The sequence below is a fragment of the Oreochromis niloticus genome, linkage group LG5 (assembly GCF_001858045.2).
Source record: "Oreochromis niloticus isolate F11D_XX linkage group LG5, O_niloticus_UMD_NMBU, whole genome shotgun sequence".
Lineage (NCBI taxonomy): Eukaryota > Metazoa > Chordata > Actinopteri > Cichliformes > Cichlidae > Oreochromis > Oreochromis niloticus.
In genome coordinates, this window is record NC_031970.2 from 22,207,230 (window position 1) to 22,223,182 (window position 15,953).

At 39.6% G+C, this 15,953-nt stretch overlaps 1 protein-coding gene across 2 annotated transcripts in view; it reads left to right on the forward strand.

Annotated features, from left to right (window-relative positions):
- The window catches only part of srgap3 (SLIT-ROBO Rho GTPase activating protein 3), a 58,028-nt gene that overhangs the window by 28,588 nt on the left and 13,487 nt on the right, over positions 1–15,953 (forward strand). For both annotated transcript variants that reach the window (XM_005469549.4, XM_005469551.4), the window contains exons 4-10: positions 1,950–2,012; positions 8,670–8,855; positions 10,715–10,843; positions 13,152–13,373; positions 13,451–13,552; positions 14,178–14,375; positions 14,515–14,599. In XM_005469549.4, coding sequence (XP_005469606.1) covers positions 1,950–2,012; positions 8,670–8,855; positions 10,715–10,843; positions 13,152–13,373; positions 13,451–13,552; positions 14,178–14,375; positions 14,515–14,599 — 985 coding nt within the window. The remainder of the gene's footprint in view (positions 1–1,949; positions 2,013–8,669; positions 8,856–10,714; positions 10,844–13,151; positions 13,374–13,450; positions 13,553–14,177; positions 14,376–14,514; positions 14,600–15,953) is intronic.

Sequence of the window (15,953 nt, forward strand, 5' to 3'; positions counted from 1 at the left end):
CAGCAAATAAAATGTGTTAAAGTTATGTCTAGATTCAGGGTTAGAGTTAGGGAAGTAGTAATTATGCCAAGGGTAACAGTAAGTCCCCAGAAGAGAAGGGCAGGAGCAGGTCCCCATAAGACAATGAAACTAAGTCAATATCTTGCTGTCTGAAGTGATGAAAATACTGGGTGTGTTTGTTTTTTTTTGTGTTCAGCTATGCTTTGTCATAGGTGCAGCAAGGTTTCATTACAGCAAAATACATGCGTTATTGATCTGACAGGAAACGATGCTTTGTCCAAATATGAAATGACTGTTGCTAAATCATTATCTTCCATACACCAGAAAAAATGAGTCAGCTGTTTTCACTGTTAAAAAATGTGTCTAAGAAAAGTTGTGCGCATGAGGGGGTACATAATCTTTTCTGCTAAAAGTCATTGCCATATTTGACAGACCACTCGTTTTGTTCATTAGCAATCAGCATCATAACATCATGTTTGCTTATTAGTATGCTATTATGTTGCAGTTTATAGATGAAAATGTTTCCAGTGTTAATGGCTGTGGTGACACCTTCCAGGCAACTCACAAAACAAGTGTCAAACAACACATTATCAGAGCTTAAAGGTTCTGGGAACTGTTTTGGGTCTCGTTTGCACACCAGTTCTACTGAGGAACCTCAGAGCATCATGTACCTCTTGTTTTCAACCACTCCATTTTGACAGTAGGATTCAGCCTTCAGCAACTTCAAGCTTAGTTTGCTTCTCACAGCTTGGCCCTAAAACCTCTGTCATAATTCACAAGTAGCTGAATTTGATTTGATGGTCAGGTAACATATTTCATTTTGGCTGTTTATTCTAGAGACACTAAAACACCCATGTAGTGATCGTTCCTGTTTGAATCATGGGTTACTGAGTTTTAGCTTCCCATATTTACTCAAAATGCCCAGAAATTCCGTCGGGATGGTGCAGCGAGTTACCTCATAGCAAGAAGGTTCTTAGTTTGAGACACCTAGTTGTCTTCAGCCTTTCAATATGTTGTTGCTTGTTCTTCCTGCGGTTTGTAGCTCTCCTCCCATAGTCCAAAGACACGATTGTTCGGCATATAATGGCAGTAGGCGTGGAACTGGGCATGAGGATCTTTCTCACTGCTTCTCATACTATTACCAGTGGTATACGCTCCAGACCCCTGTGACCCTGACTGGGTAAGGGTTAACAAAATGAATCGATTGAGACAAAACTGGTTCTAGGCTAAGAAAATCTACATTTTCATTCAACACCTACCCTGAATTTCAACTAAAAAAATACCTACGCAACCTGAAAAAGCATAATTTTTGAAAATAGAACTCAGAGTTTTGTGAAATCAAAGGACAACAAGAGTTACTATAATGAAAAGCCAATTCTAGTAAAATTATCAGGAAGTTTAAACAGTTTTATATTTCGGGTTGTACTGATGTTTATCTGTGTCATTCTTTTTCAGACATAACATTTTCACATCACTCTGTTAAGCTAGGAAGGTGTTGCCTCTGTTTTTGAATGTGTGAGACCATGAAACTGAGGTATCCTGTTGTTGTTTTCTCACCTCAGAGTCTTCAGATTAAGTCTTATTCCCCCACCATACAAACAGGTGTCAATGGATCGACTGTTATTTGTTTCTCCTTCTATTACAAGGCATGCTCTGTGGTAAAATTCAAGTTGTAAAAGTATTAAAAGCTGTAAGAAGAATTAACTGAGATATTTTACAAGCTGTTGCATTCTCACTTGTATGTGGGGTTCAATGAGAAAAGACAGTCAGATACACCCTCTGCACCAGTCTTTGTGGTCATCCATCTAATATTTGTTGAGTTGTTTCTCTGTGACTCACCAAAGTCACAGTGCCAGCATAATAACTGGAGTTTGTAACATCGGGTCACTGCTGATGGCTCAGACAGTATTTGTTTTCTTACCCCTGTTCTGTCTTCTTGCTGCTTTCAGAGCAAGGACATTGGTATCCAGATGCACGAGGAGCTTGTGAAGGTGACGAATGAACTCTACACTGTAAGTAATAGACTGTGTCTCCTGCAGATCGATCTCTCACACCTCATCTCATCACTGAGCTCTCCCAAAGTTCTTTCTCCTCACTGTCTTCCTGATGTTTTTTCATGTTCTTCTGTATTCCTTTGAGTTAAATAGCTTTCAGTCATGGTTCGTCTCTATTCCCTTTGCTGCACCATACTAGAAACTCTTATTAACACGCGCATGGATCTCATCTTTCTGTCTTTACTTTCTTTGTGTGTTCCTGAAAACGTATTGGTTCCTTTTAGTGATCATGGAAGGTTATAGTGACCTTGCAACCTTTAGCTTTCTTCTTTCTTCCTTATTAAAAAGGAGAAAATGCCTTTCTCCCTACAGATTTATGGATTCAGTTTTTTGCGCTCCTTATTATGGGACTGCCTTTAGCCTTGGACAGGATCAATGAAACTGCTCTGCAAAAAAATCAAAAGAAACCAGTTTATGTTTTTATATAAGCTTTGTTTATCTTTTCTTGTATTGTTAAATGGCCAACATCAGTGTCTTACCTGAGTGTTCATTGCACTCTGTTTACTGTAAACTTGCCTATTACATATACTTGCTTGAATATTCATGATGAACGTGTGAGAGTGTGCGGTAGGTATGAATGAAGAAAAAGACAATTTCAGTTTTCCCCAAGGTTTACCGTTTCAGGGCTGAAATCACTAACATATCTGGTTGATTTCAGGGTTCACATCACTGACTGCATCCGTGAAGAGCTGTGAAATAATTGCCTGCTGACACATAAGTGTCCCGTTTTAATGAAATGTGCTTGCATAATTCTGTCAGAGAGTAGAGGTGCTCATTAATTTTAGGGTCACCTATTCTAGCTCAGTTGCTTTGTTGTGTTTGATACCACCACTTTGTATATATGCAGCAATTCTAATGAGCAGTTTCTCTGCTGGTACAGTGCGCTTCTTATTTATTTATTTATTTTTGTCTTTGTAGAAACACTCTGCTTCATTTTGACCGTAGCCCGTGGTTTACCCCATTTTTCTCGAAAAAGCTGTGTTTTTTTCTTTTCTTTTTTTTTTTTACCCTTGACTTCTGTTCAACCACATTTTTATTTCATACCACGCAGCTTTCTCATATCCTGCATCTGCTTCCCATATGTTTTAATTTAAAACAGGTTAATGGTGAAATGTCATATTGATGGATTCTTTGTGATATAAAGTGTAACTATAGTTTGAAAGTTTTATCCTCAAAAGGTCCAATGTAATTAATATTTCATTTCAGCTATGAATACGTTTTGGAAATGTCAGCTCTAGAGAACTTTGATTGTCAGAAATCAGTTCGGTATAATAAGAGCTCAATATTAATGAAAACAGCATGTCTACAAAGCCTGGGTGTCACGCATGCCGCATTGCTGTAACAATAAAAGACATGGGCTATAATTTTACATATATTATGATTAATGTTTCTAATTATCTGCAGTGTATTGGCAGATTTATCATAACTTTCCTCCGCAATATTTATATTGTCTTCACTGTACAGTCATTAGCAGTAGCTTAGGAACTGCTTTGCTTATGGCGGGATTTTCTGCAAGAGACCGTGTTGATAGATTAACGTACGTCTGGGATAGCAACAAATGGTACTGGTGCTGCACTGTTAGTCTAATTTGAGGTCTTATTGAGGGATTCATAGTCCACCAAACTGGACAAGCGCCAAGCAACTTCAGCAGTCTTCTGCCCCCTGAGGTGAAACAGAGGAGATGGCAGAGCTGCCTTAAATGACTTATTCATATGTGCAGTGTGATGAAAATCAAAACCCCAAAGGCAGTGCTGGCAACCATCATTATTTGAGCCATCTGTAGATTTGGACACAGCACACAGTGTTAGGGTTCACATGTGATGTAATGACAAGTTCATATGTATAAATTACATGCATGCAAATTTCCGAAGGACCGTCTTGTTGGTAAAATGTTTTAAAAACAGACCAAAACTACTATTTTCTGCACAAGTAGTCATCTGTGTCTGAATAAATAAAATGATCCTTTTCAAAAGTAAATGCCTCCCAGACATTTACAGTTTGGTTTGAAGTGTCAGTGCACTTCAGGTTCACTGTGGCAGATGTTTTACTATGTATTTGTTTTGCCCACTCACTCTTTCTGGCTGCATAATAAAACTCAGATGATCCGTCTTCTCATGCTGCTCTTGGCCTCAGCTACAGTCTGGCTGAAAGCTAAGAACTCAGATGCTGACGTATAGCCTCATTCTTTCTACATACGAGAGAGAGGTTGTGGGAGTTGTGTGAAATTTCACAGCTTAGGTGGTAACTAAATGAAATGCTGGAGCAACACAAATATGTCTCAAAAGTCATACTTTGGCACATTTTTTTGAGCAAAATAATAATAATTTTCTCAAAGGCTGTTCTCTCTTTCCGCTATAGATCAAGTTTTCTTTTAATTACATTGTTTTTTTTTTTCTCATTCTCTGCTTAGTAGGCATTATCCTGATATTATTGTTTGTAATAAGTCGAGCTAAAAGCTTCCCATTTTAAAATAATCAATTTAAATATTTTAGCTGTGTGAATCCCACTAAGAAGCCAAAAACACTGCTTTATCGTTTAATTTACTGTAAATGGGACCATGTTTCCATGTCACAAAGCTCAAATCATCTCTTGAACATGGCAAAGAGTTCACTGTACTCAAAAGGCTTCAACGGTCACATGATTTCAATCAACAGAGCACCCTTGAGAGGTGGTGGAACAGGAGATTCTCATCATGGACGTGCTAGCCATTAAAAAAAAAGATTCCGATTAAAGTTATTTTCTTACTGGCTTCAGTTTTTGGACTTGAAGCCCATGACCATCATTGTATACAGTCTATGTTTTCATCCAACATTGCCACCATTGATTTACAAGAACAATTTTATTTTCAGAGCTGAAAAGTGGTGTGTTAGAAATGTTTTCTCCTTATTAACACAACCTGTAGCAAACACTTTAAAGGCAGTTTAAAGGTTACAAAAAATGACAGACCAGTCTCATTTCCCATCTTGATGATCCACAGGCAGCAGTATTTTGTTCTATTTTATGACTAGACCTTTGTTACTTCATTGTTCAAAAATAGCTAAATCAATAGCGTTGCCACATGGTGGTTACCTCATGGTATTTTCCAACACTTTTGCTGGTTGCCAACAAAACAAATTTTGCTAAAACAAAACCGTGAAATCCCATTTGGATCTCTGGCAGCTTGGTGAGAGGTAAGGGGAGGGGAGGTATGACTGTGGGCTGAAGCTGTTGTTCAAAATATTGTTTTTCAAATATAGTGCGATGCTGAAATGGGAGCTAAAATAAAAACGCTCGAAGATCCTGTTGTCTGCAATTTGTCATTTAAACAAACCCTGAAATGAAAAATGTTGAAAAGGGCCTGATTGTCCTGAAGAGTCGTGTAGTTCCTGATATTGCTTTCAGCAGCTTGGCCCTGTGAAATTTACTTTTGTTTGCTTGTACCTGTGTTAATTTCCTGGTATACGAGCTTAATATCCCCAAGGGGATAAATAGAGCTATAGTGTATCTTATCTTTCTGATCCTTGTGCCTGATGTCTGCTCCTTAGTTTCACACAGTTATTCTGTTGCTGACAATATAACAACAGTGGTTCTGAGGTTCTGTCACAGGTGATGGTTTGGATCTAGTTTTCATTCCTCTATTTATAAGAAAGCATGCATTCTATGTTTTAACATATAGACATAGGGAAAAAACGATCTAGTCCTTACCAGGTCTTTAAATGAGATAACTACAACCACAGATGAATAACAGCAGAAGACATATTGCACTGTGCCATTATGTATTTGATAAATGCAGCTTAAGCAGTGTCATAAAAGACACACTGCACATCCCATAATGAACCACCTGATTTTCTCAGTCTTTCACATCATTGTGGATGTTAATATTTGGACATTACAGAGGTTTGCCTTGCATTCATTATGAAAAACTCCAGTCATCCTCTGACTGTGTCTTTCACCAGCTCAGAGACTGCGAGGTTCTGAAGTTAAGTAGCCCTAGGTTGTTGTCAGACGACTCAACAATGCACACACCTCCTGTAGACACAGCTGAAGCTTGGTCTTCCTGCAAATGACTCTGCGTTTTTGGCTGCAGGTCTTGTTGTCAGATGCTTCAAAGTACATTTGAAATGCAGCACATATTCAGAAAATAGTTTTGACAGCATGTGAAAGAACAGAGTGTTAGCCTAATTTCTGTTGTCTGTGAGTAGCTAAATTAATACCTAGCTGTGACACTCCAAAAATAGTGTAGGATTTTTTTTTCTTAGGTGTTTGCCTTACAGCTCTTCACCACTCTGTGCTATTTAAATAAATTATTAAATAATAATATTACCTCAAGCAACTTCAGTGGCAAAATGGTGCCCACACATTAACGCATTAATATAAGCAATATGATGGTTGTGGTGGTGGAGCAGTGCTTAGTACTGCCCCCGCAGAGCAGGAAGTTGACAGAACAAAGTGGAGTTTGTGTCTTCTTTCTGTGCCTGTGTGGGTCTCTCTTTGTGCTCGGGATGTTGCAGATTTCTGCAAAATGACTTACTTTTTCATGCTTGACCTTATAATATTTAATAATTATTAATAATAATCTTACTTAAGAGACAAAATAAATGTTGAAACACACCTATAGCAAACACAATACTCAAAAACCAGTCTTAAACGATGTTTGGCAAACAGTGAGAGTACCTCGCAAGGTAATGTGGCACAAGGTAGAGCAGGTTGTCTGCCAATCAAAAGATCAGCTGTTGTTCATGTTCTTCTCCTCTAGTCTACATGTAGAAGTATCCTTGGGTAAGATACTGAACCCCAGTTGATTCTCAATACATCCGTCGAAGTGTGAGTGTGTCAATGCTAGACTCAGGCATAGAGAAAACAGCACTTGTGTTTGTTAAGACTTGTAGTAAGAAAGTACTTTGCTCAAATAGCATAGAAATGCACTATATAAGTGTACAAGTTTACATTTACAATTTTCCCAATGGACTTTCCCAATCACATTAGTATCATTTGAGGTCAGTGAAAGATTATAGTTGTAAGTGACCCAACAGCAAACATGTGTTTTTGATGAGCAGTTCTCACGCAGATAAGAAGAACCCCACTGTTTAAGCACAGCATCAAGCTGCTTGATTGCAGGAAACAAATAAATAACTGTTTATGCTGACTGTTTCACATCCTGTGGTGTTCATAGGAACATCAAATGTTTGAAGCTGCAATTCGCATATGGATGTTTCATTAAGAGAATTAGGAATGGGCCTCCGAGAGACTCTCAGCAAGCATCTGTGATGAGTTAAGAGGGACAAGCGGTGCTCCTGCGTTGTCTAATGAGGGTTTTCTGCCACTGCAGTCGTAGCCCCATCACGCTGAACAAGGGGAGAGGGGTGTAAAAGTTTAAGTGTCTAAGTAGAGATCAAAGTGAAGAGGTACACTAATTCCAGGGAAGACAGAATAAAATGTCATTCTGTTTCTCCAAAGAGCTGAAAGTGTAGAAGGATGAGGTAATGAGGAATTACTGTAGGAAACAGGCCAGGAAAGCTACAGCGAGGAGGGGAAGAGGGGGCAAGTTGGAGATTTGACAGCCAAGTCTAAACCACAGACAACTTTGGGGCTCTGGATCCACTTAAAATATTCCACATGTAGTAAAATCTGTGTTACTTCTGTACTGATGACCCAAACTGATCCTCCTGGCCACCACGAAAAGGCTCAAATCAGACCAGATTTTGTAAAAAGACAGTAAAGATTTTCTTTACTGACTCCCCCAACCTGCATGTTGAAGTAAGGTGCTGAACCCCAAGTTTGCCCTGATTCATCCGTGTGAGTGTGAGCATTCGGTAAAAGTAGGCACCAGTCCATTTACCACGTGATTAAAAATACAGATGAATACATACTATTACTACTCACGCTGTATTACTTTATCTAGGGTGTTAATTAACATTTTAATACTATATCATTAATTACTGTTAAATGGTAAATAGCTCATACTGAGAGTTATTTACTCAGTTTAATAACATGGCACCAGTAGCCAGCACTGTTGCCTCTCAGCAACAAGGTCCAGTGTTTGAATCCACTGGACAGCTCAGCATGTTCTCCCTGTGCTTCTGTCTGAGTACCCCAGCACCCTCCCACAGTCCAAAGACAGGTTAGGTTTAATTAGCAACTTGAAATTGGCCATAAGTGTAAATGTGTGTGTGGATGTTTGTCGTTCTCTTTCTGTTAACTCTGCGATAAATCAGTTAGCTGTCCACGGTGTACCCGCCCTTCACTGATAAGATTTATTGATCTCACAAGGGAAATTACTGTGTTACAGGAACATGAAAAAGCATTGTTAATGTAAAAGTGCCACAAGCACATGGTGAAGGTCTTGTGAATGCAAAAAACAAAGAAAATAAACAGCAAAAATGAGGTTCAAGAAGAGTAAAAAGTAATATTGAGATTGTGCAAGAGAGTAGTGCAGATCTCAGTAATAAATAATGTTTACACTGTGAATTTAAGAAACAGCTGCAAGAGGAAAATACAGGGTACTCTGGAACATAAAACCAAAGTATCGTCAGGTATTTGTTACCCACAAACCTCTGTAAGTTTAGCTCATAACTAATACTGTAAAAGGCTGTGATGTTCAGCCACATAAAATCATCTGTTATACTCTTCTTGCAGGTGATGAAAACATATCACATGTACCACACTGAGAGCATCAGTGCAGAGAGCAAGCTGAAAGACGCTGAGAAGCAGGAAGAGAAGCAGTTCAGCAAGTCGGGAGATCTCAACGTGAACCTCCTCCGGCACGAGGACCGCCAGCTGAGACGCAGCTCCGTCAGGAAAATCGAGAAGATGAAGGAGAAGGTATAAGAAGAGCACCGCTTGTTTACATAAACGCAGTTCTGTTTGTGCTGTTAAATCCTGAATCATCAGTTTTACATTTAGGTTAGGAAAAACCTTTAAACAGTTTCTCATCAAGATCAGTGTTGGTGCTTCTTTAATGGAAAGCCAGCTTTTTTTGCCAGGTGTACTTGGAAATAGCGAGAGATGAGTAGACCAGCAGCTAGACAGAAAGTCTCAGGAACATACTGTAGGTCTGCAGCCAGATGAGTACTGAGTAGTTCTTTCAGCCAATAACCTCACTCCCTTTCCATCTTATTCAGATTTCTAGCTTGTGAAAAGTCTTCTCCTGCCAGCGGTGTTGGGCTCTCCGGAGCATGCTGAACCCCTATGCGTTTTTAATCTGCATCTTCGTCTTAGGTTTCTTCATGCAAACGAAATTTCCATCATCTCTCAGGTGCAGAAAATCAAAAGGCTGTCAGTACGGCAGTGTTTCTCCATCCTCAGGCTGGTATCCTCAGAGATGCTGCTTAGCTTGGAAGCCACAGACTATTTATAACACAACGTGGCGGTGAATTTATTTTTTTTCCTGTGAATGGTTTCCACACTTTTGTCTCATTATTCTGCCGGCAAACACTTGGAAGAGGAAGACGAAGGAATGCCAAGTTAAAGTCTTTTCCTGCTAAAATTTGCATCACAGTGGTTTAGTGAAATCAGAACTAAAATGCCCCTGTAAAGTACAAAAAAAGAATATAATCGTGAATCTTTTGTTGCATTTCAAACAGCAACAGTGGTTTTCTGGGTTGAGCCTGAATCACTGCTTTACTGGTGTGAGACAAGTTTTTGCAGTATTTTCGGCATAATGTAACAGAAAAAAGCACAAAACACTGTTTTCAGAACATTATGTCACTGTGTCATTTCTTTTCCTCCTACTTAAGTGCTGAGTGCAACTGCAGGTATTTATTTAAATTTTCACTGGAATACAGGCCGACAGAAAGGAAACCATGTCGACTAAATTTGAACATACCTGTTTGGTTTGTTTGATGTCTACATGGTAAACAGGTAGAAGCAACACATGTATTTATGGCTATCAATTATATAAAAGAATATTCATACCTAACATCTTAAAACTAATGTTTTTATAGAGAAATGGTTTAATAATATCATAACTGGTGCTTTTTTGAGGTAGAAATTAGTATTTTTGTTCCCTTTAGATAGTCAAGCTAGCATTTTTCGCTCTATAGCAATAAACTGTATATTAGAGATTCTATAAAATTTATAAAATTTATGCAATCATTGTAGCATCACCCTTTAGTTTTTGTTTAGTTTTTTGTGAAGCCTTTGCCTTAGTCTTATATGGCCATATCTTTTTTTTTGTGGTGGCTAGAAAGTGTTTGGAGTTTAAAGCTATTAGTTAATGCTAGCATGCTTGGTTAGCAATATGTATCCATAGACTTAAAACCATTACAAAAGGTGAATTTAAAAAAAAAAAACCATCTATAATTTTGTATCAGGATTTAAATATGATTGTTTCTGTTGTAAATCTTGGTATTTTAACATTAGTCTGTGCAGAGGGACTCACTTTTGTAACAACCCCTAAAGGTCCATTTAAGCTACTTTCACATTGGCCTAAATTTTCAGCCCCAGGTTTTGCTGTTTTTTGGTCTTGATGCAGAACTATGCAAACTGGCTGCAGCACACAGCCATAATAACTAGGTGTGAGCCTGGCTGTGCCACTTAATACATATTATGTTATTTAGGGGCAGCTTCCGTAGAGCCGGTTTCTCCAAACTTTCTCTTCCATCTCTACCTGTCTCATGATCCTCCCTATAGCACTGATGTTTTTTTTTTCCTTTGTCTGCTCTCTCCTCTTATCTCCCCAGAGGCAGGCCAAGTATTCAGAGAATAAGCTGAAATGCACAAAAGCTCGGAATGACTATTTGTTGAACCTGGCAGCAACAAATGCTGTGGTTGCAAAATATTACATCCATGACGTCTCCGATATGATTGATGTAAGTATGCAATAAGCACATGTGTTTGTTTACCTCTGTCAGCTGGGATTTCTGATGTCGATTTAACACTGTAGCACTGTCACTTTTCTCTCCATCTGTTCGGATGTCTCATTCGCTCTTAGCTTGTTAGCTGCTTGTTTTCAAGCTGCTCTGTTGGCCTCAGTAAAGTGTATTTAGCACCTTTTTGGGGGGGATTATTAATAGCAAACCTAACACTGATATGCTGCTGACTAACTGCTGTTGACATTAAATCTAGTTTAGCGATGTTCTGTAGAAGGATGTTTTTCACTGATGATTTCAAGGGGCTCCATCAGTGTTGACAGAATGATTTCTGCTCAGTCTGCTTGCTCTCCTCTTCCTCAGTCTTTTTGTGGTTCATTTGTTTTTGTTGATGCTGCTTTTGGGAGCTTTGCTGGGACAAGCACAGCATGTCCTTGTAACTGTCTGCCTCTAACTGTCACCCAGGAAAAAAAAAACATGGCCCAGGACAGAAACACATACACACAGAGGCACATTTTCTTCTGGTATCTATGGGCTTTTCTTTAATGGATCAGAATGTAAAACACAGGCTTTCTGAAGCTTAAGCAGCTGCACTTATTACAAATGAAAACTTAATTTTCACTGATAAAAAACTCGTCTCTCCTCATCTGCAGTATGCGAAATGTGATTTCTGTGGTTGTTTTTGACAATTCAAACTAAAAGTTATTCACATTGTTAATCAAAAGCCTTGCTGGGCAGTCTCACTATCTTTATTTAAAAGGATGACTTTGTTTAGCAAACCACTGTTGGCTGGAAGTCAGTGAAAGTCAGCTGGTGAAAGCAGAGGCTCTGTTTATGCAGGCATGAGTACAATTAATGTAGCTGGCACCAGCCTCTCAACCTCGGGTGACCGGCTACCCTTTATGGCTCAGAAAGCAGATGAAGAAGCTTTTAATCACCATTTTTGACCAACAACATTTGAAATATATGAAATATATATATATATATATATATATATATATATATATATATATATATATATATATATATATATATAAATTCTAAATCTGAAGGTCACATTGTGTTTTCCTCGTCTCTCTGAGCTCCTGGCCTGTGTGTTACATTTTTGCCCGAGGCCAGCTCACCATACGGAGCAACATTAGCCACGGTGATGGATGCACATTTTCCTGGACGGTCATGATAAGACATGATTTCAGTGGCATTTCTGTAATATTACACACATGACTTGTGGCTTAACCTTTGTTGGGCTGTATGCAGTTCAATGGTGGTACTTTGGCATGCTGGGAACCCGATTTGTGGCTGTGGCTGCCTTTTTGCTGGGCAGCTCTTGCGTACTCGGTGTCTAGAAAATGAAAAGTCCTTGTCATCCTAAATCCTGCTGGGCTAAAAGGAGTGGGATCATGAGCTCCACTGGTTTGTCTGCTGCAATCAGGCAAGAGGAAAAAAGGCTTAGATGTCATATGAGAGTCACAGCCCACCACATAAGAAACTTTGTACTCTTCCTGTGATTATAGAGCGGTGCAACTGGGAGTTAATAGTACTTGTAGCATTTTATTTAGATTTTATATGAATGTAAGGATATGAGTGAATGTGTTCTCACTCTGTTTGCTTAGTTAAAAAAGAAGCTAATTCACTCCCTTGAGTGTTTGGTCTACTGAGCCAGTTTGACTGAGTGGTGCAATGAAGCACACAAACTGAAGAGACTACTTCCTCAGTACTAAAGAGTGCTAAAGAGCGTCTACTTAGTGATTTACAGAGCTGTCAGTTGCCTCAAGCTCCCTCTAAACCTCTGCTCTACTATTCTCTTCTTAATTAGGTTACTTCATACAGCTCTGTGTGATAAGGCTCTTTAATTATCCCTGATGTCCTACTGTGCTAGCTGCTGTAATTCTATGAACTGTACTTCTTTTTTTTTTATTGTATCAGGTTATAATTTGGAATTTAGTCCATTAAATAAATAACTGTGAAAATACTGAATATAATTAGACTTGCATGTTTCACTTTTACATTCTTATTCTTTCACATATATTGGCTTATTAATTTATAGCACAGTTAAATACCAGTTGCACTCTGCAATCCAGGGCATGGTCAGTATATCATGGCATTGCTGTTGCCTGTGATTGTTAGCAGACTTCTGACTACATCCAAGTTCAGATGGGAACTTTTCACTTAGCATTACTGTGAAAACTCAGTTATAGTTACAGACCACATACTGTGGTTCCTTTTTTCCACTAATTTTTGTTTTTACCATTTCGCTAACAACTACAGTTTATTTTTAAGTTGTTAATCTAGTATTGTGTCTCTGCAGTGCTGTGACTTGGGCTACCATGCTAGCTTGGCACGCACCCTCAGGACCTATTTGTCTGCGGAGTACAACTTGGAGACATCACGCCACGAGGGACTGGATATCCTGGAGAATGCAGTGGACAACTTGGACTCCCGCAGTGACAAGCACAAGATCATGGATATGCATAACCAGGTGTTCTGTCCTCCAATGCGCTTTGAATACCTGCCACACATGGGAGATGAGGTGAGATGCTAGAAAATACTGCAGTTTAATTATTATTTCTTTTATTCCTTTCTAACCTGTTTTTTCTCCACCCTCAGGTGTGCCAAGTGAGCGCCCAGCAGCCGGTTCAGACCGAACTTCTGATGCGCTACCATCAACTGCAGTCTCGCTTAGCAACACTAAAAATTGAAAATGAGGAGGTGAGGGCCTATGAGCTGTGTCTGTCCAGCACCAGTAGCCCTCTCCTCCCCCTCTTAAACAGAAAGCCCTCTCTCATTTTCCCCAAGGCCATCATACCATCGGAGCAGGATGGCCACATCACCATCTGCTCTCATTGCAATTACTCTCCGATGACCCCTCTCTCTGCAGGGGCTGGGAATATATTTATATTGTCACACTGCCAATGTTGTGTTTTCTATGAAGTTATATATGAAATTGTCTCTTTTCTTGATGAAAAGAGGCCTTTCTCATTAAGAAACACCGACAGAAAGGTGGAAATGGAAGCGATAATAACCAGGGACTGTTTAAATTGCGAGCGCCAACAGCTCTGTTTCTTCCCTGTCTCCCAGTGAATTGTGTTCTGGAAGATAATGAATGCCATTAGGGGAAATGGGCTTTATCAATCTCAATCCTAAACAAAAAGCCTCTCTCAATAATTTCATGAACAGTTTGTATCTTTGCCAGACACTCCTCATTTTCCTGACTAGGCCTGATGTATGCTTGACCTGTAGCCTGCTCTAAACTCATATTCTGACGCAAAACAAAATACATGGTCAACACAGGTTACGATGTAATGCTTTATGGGTGACCCTGCCATCTCTCCAGGTGAGGAAGACTTTGGATGCCACCATGCAAACACTGCAGGACATGCTGACAGTGGAGGACTTTGACGTGTCAGATGCCTTTCAACACAGCCGTTCCACTGAATCCATCAAATCTGTGGCCTCTGAGACGTACATGAGCAAGCTCAATATAGCCAAGAGGAGAGCGAATCAGCAGGAGACAGAAATGTTCTACTTTTCAGTGAGTTCATCTCTCGGTCCAAAGTGATGGCCTCTGAGCACCTTTTCAAAATAAAGCCATCAGTTATCAGCTGAGCAGAGGAAAAAGCATTTAAGCTGATTTCAGTGGCACTGAAATGTTTCTTCACATCTCCATCTAGAAATTCAAAGAGTACCTGAATGGTAGTAACCTCATCATTAAGCTGCAGGCCAAGCATGACTTGCTGAAGCAGACACTGGGGGAAGGTAAGAATCCCTTTCTCTTGATTTCTCTTTGGTGTCTGGTAATGGCATGTGCATGAACAGAAAACTGAGAAAACTGTTGACTTCGGGGTTATAGTGGTGCAGCTATCACGAAGCAAGGTATCAGAGTTCACAAAGACACCAGATACTTTTTTTAAAGATAGCAGAGGGAGTAAGAGCTGATATTCAGATAGAAAAGTACCACCCCAAAGAGCAGACCATATCCACTTTGAGGTATTCATTCCACTTTCTATTTATCTCCAGTGGTTAAAGTATTATCCGGTTAGTCTCTGTATGGTGTAGCCGCAGGGGGGGTTCTATTTCCAGGCTGCAAGAGAGAGGTTTTCTTGGCTCCCCCTCTTCCCCAAGGGTCCCCTTGTCACCTCGGCTGTGAACAGTTTATGCCCAATCAATCAGCAGGACCAAACTGAGGCCCATATCTGCAGCTGCTCCTGCACCAGGGGTTCAACTAATAGGAAAGGACACAAGGTGCAGCCAGCTGAGGCCTTGAGTCGTCCATGCATAGATTTTCACACTTATATTCAGGTTATATTCATTATTTAAGCATTTATTATATTTTCAGGACCTGAGATTGTTCCTGTGATTACATTCAAGTCATGTGGCAAGCAATCATCTGCACACTCTTATACCCATAAACAATCACATTATCATTCAATGTCCGTGGTGTCACAGCTGAGAGAATGTATGAGCAGAGCATATGGCGCCTCCAGGTACCACCCATGTTTAATTATTCAGGTGATCAATCAGGGCCGAGTCGTGCTCATTAGCTCGTTGCTTCACACCCAAGACTTGCGCGTTTGTGTATGTTTGTGTATGCGCGCTTGCGTGGGAGCATGACAGAGGGGAACGAGATGAGACTGGTGAGTGCCACATGGCGTTTACATCTTGCTGCATGTATTAATAAAAACATAATGTCAAGTGTTGGCACTAGACAAGATTGTGCTGGGATATCTGCCAGCCCTTCTTTTCCAGATAAAGACTCACCTATTTCCTTGTTCTGTAAAATATGATTTGTTCTTGTCACTTTTTTTTTATTTTTCAGAATAGATATGTCACAGAGGAATCAAAAATCAATTTAGAGTTTCTCGCTCATGCTTGAGCGAGGAATGCTTGCTCTGTTATTCCAAGGTTGCTCAAAGGTAGCGAGGTCTATCACTCAGTGGAATGATTTCATACCAGACTAACCGTTAGTTCCTCACTTTAATGCTCTAAAAACCTGCTAGCAATGAGTTAGCCTTCACTCTTTCTTCCTTTGTTAGTCAGAGTAAATGTAGAATAAATAAATAATGCTCTCAGTGATGCCATTGTTATCCTTCTCTTTTTAAATACTTCTTTA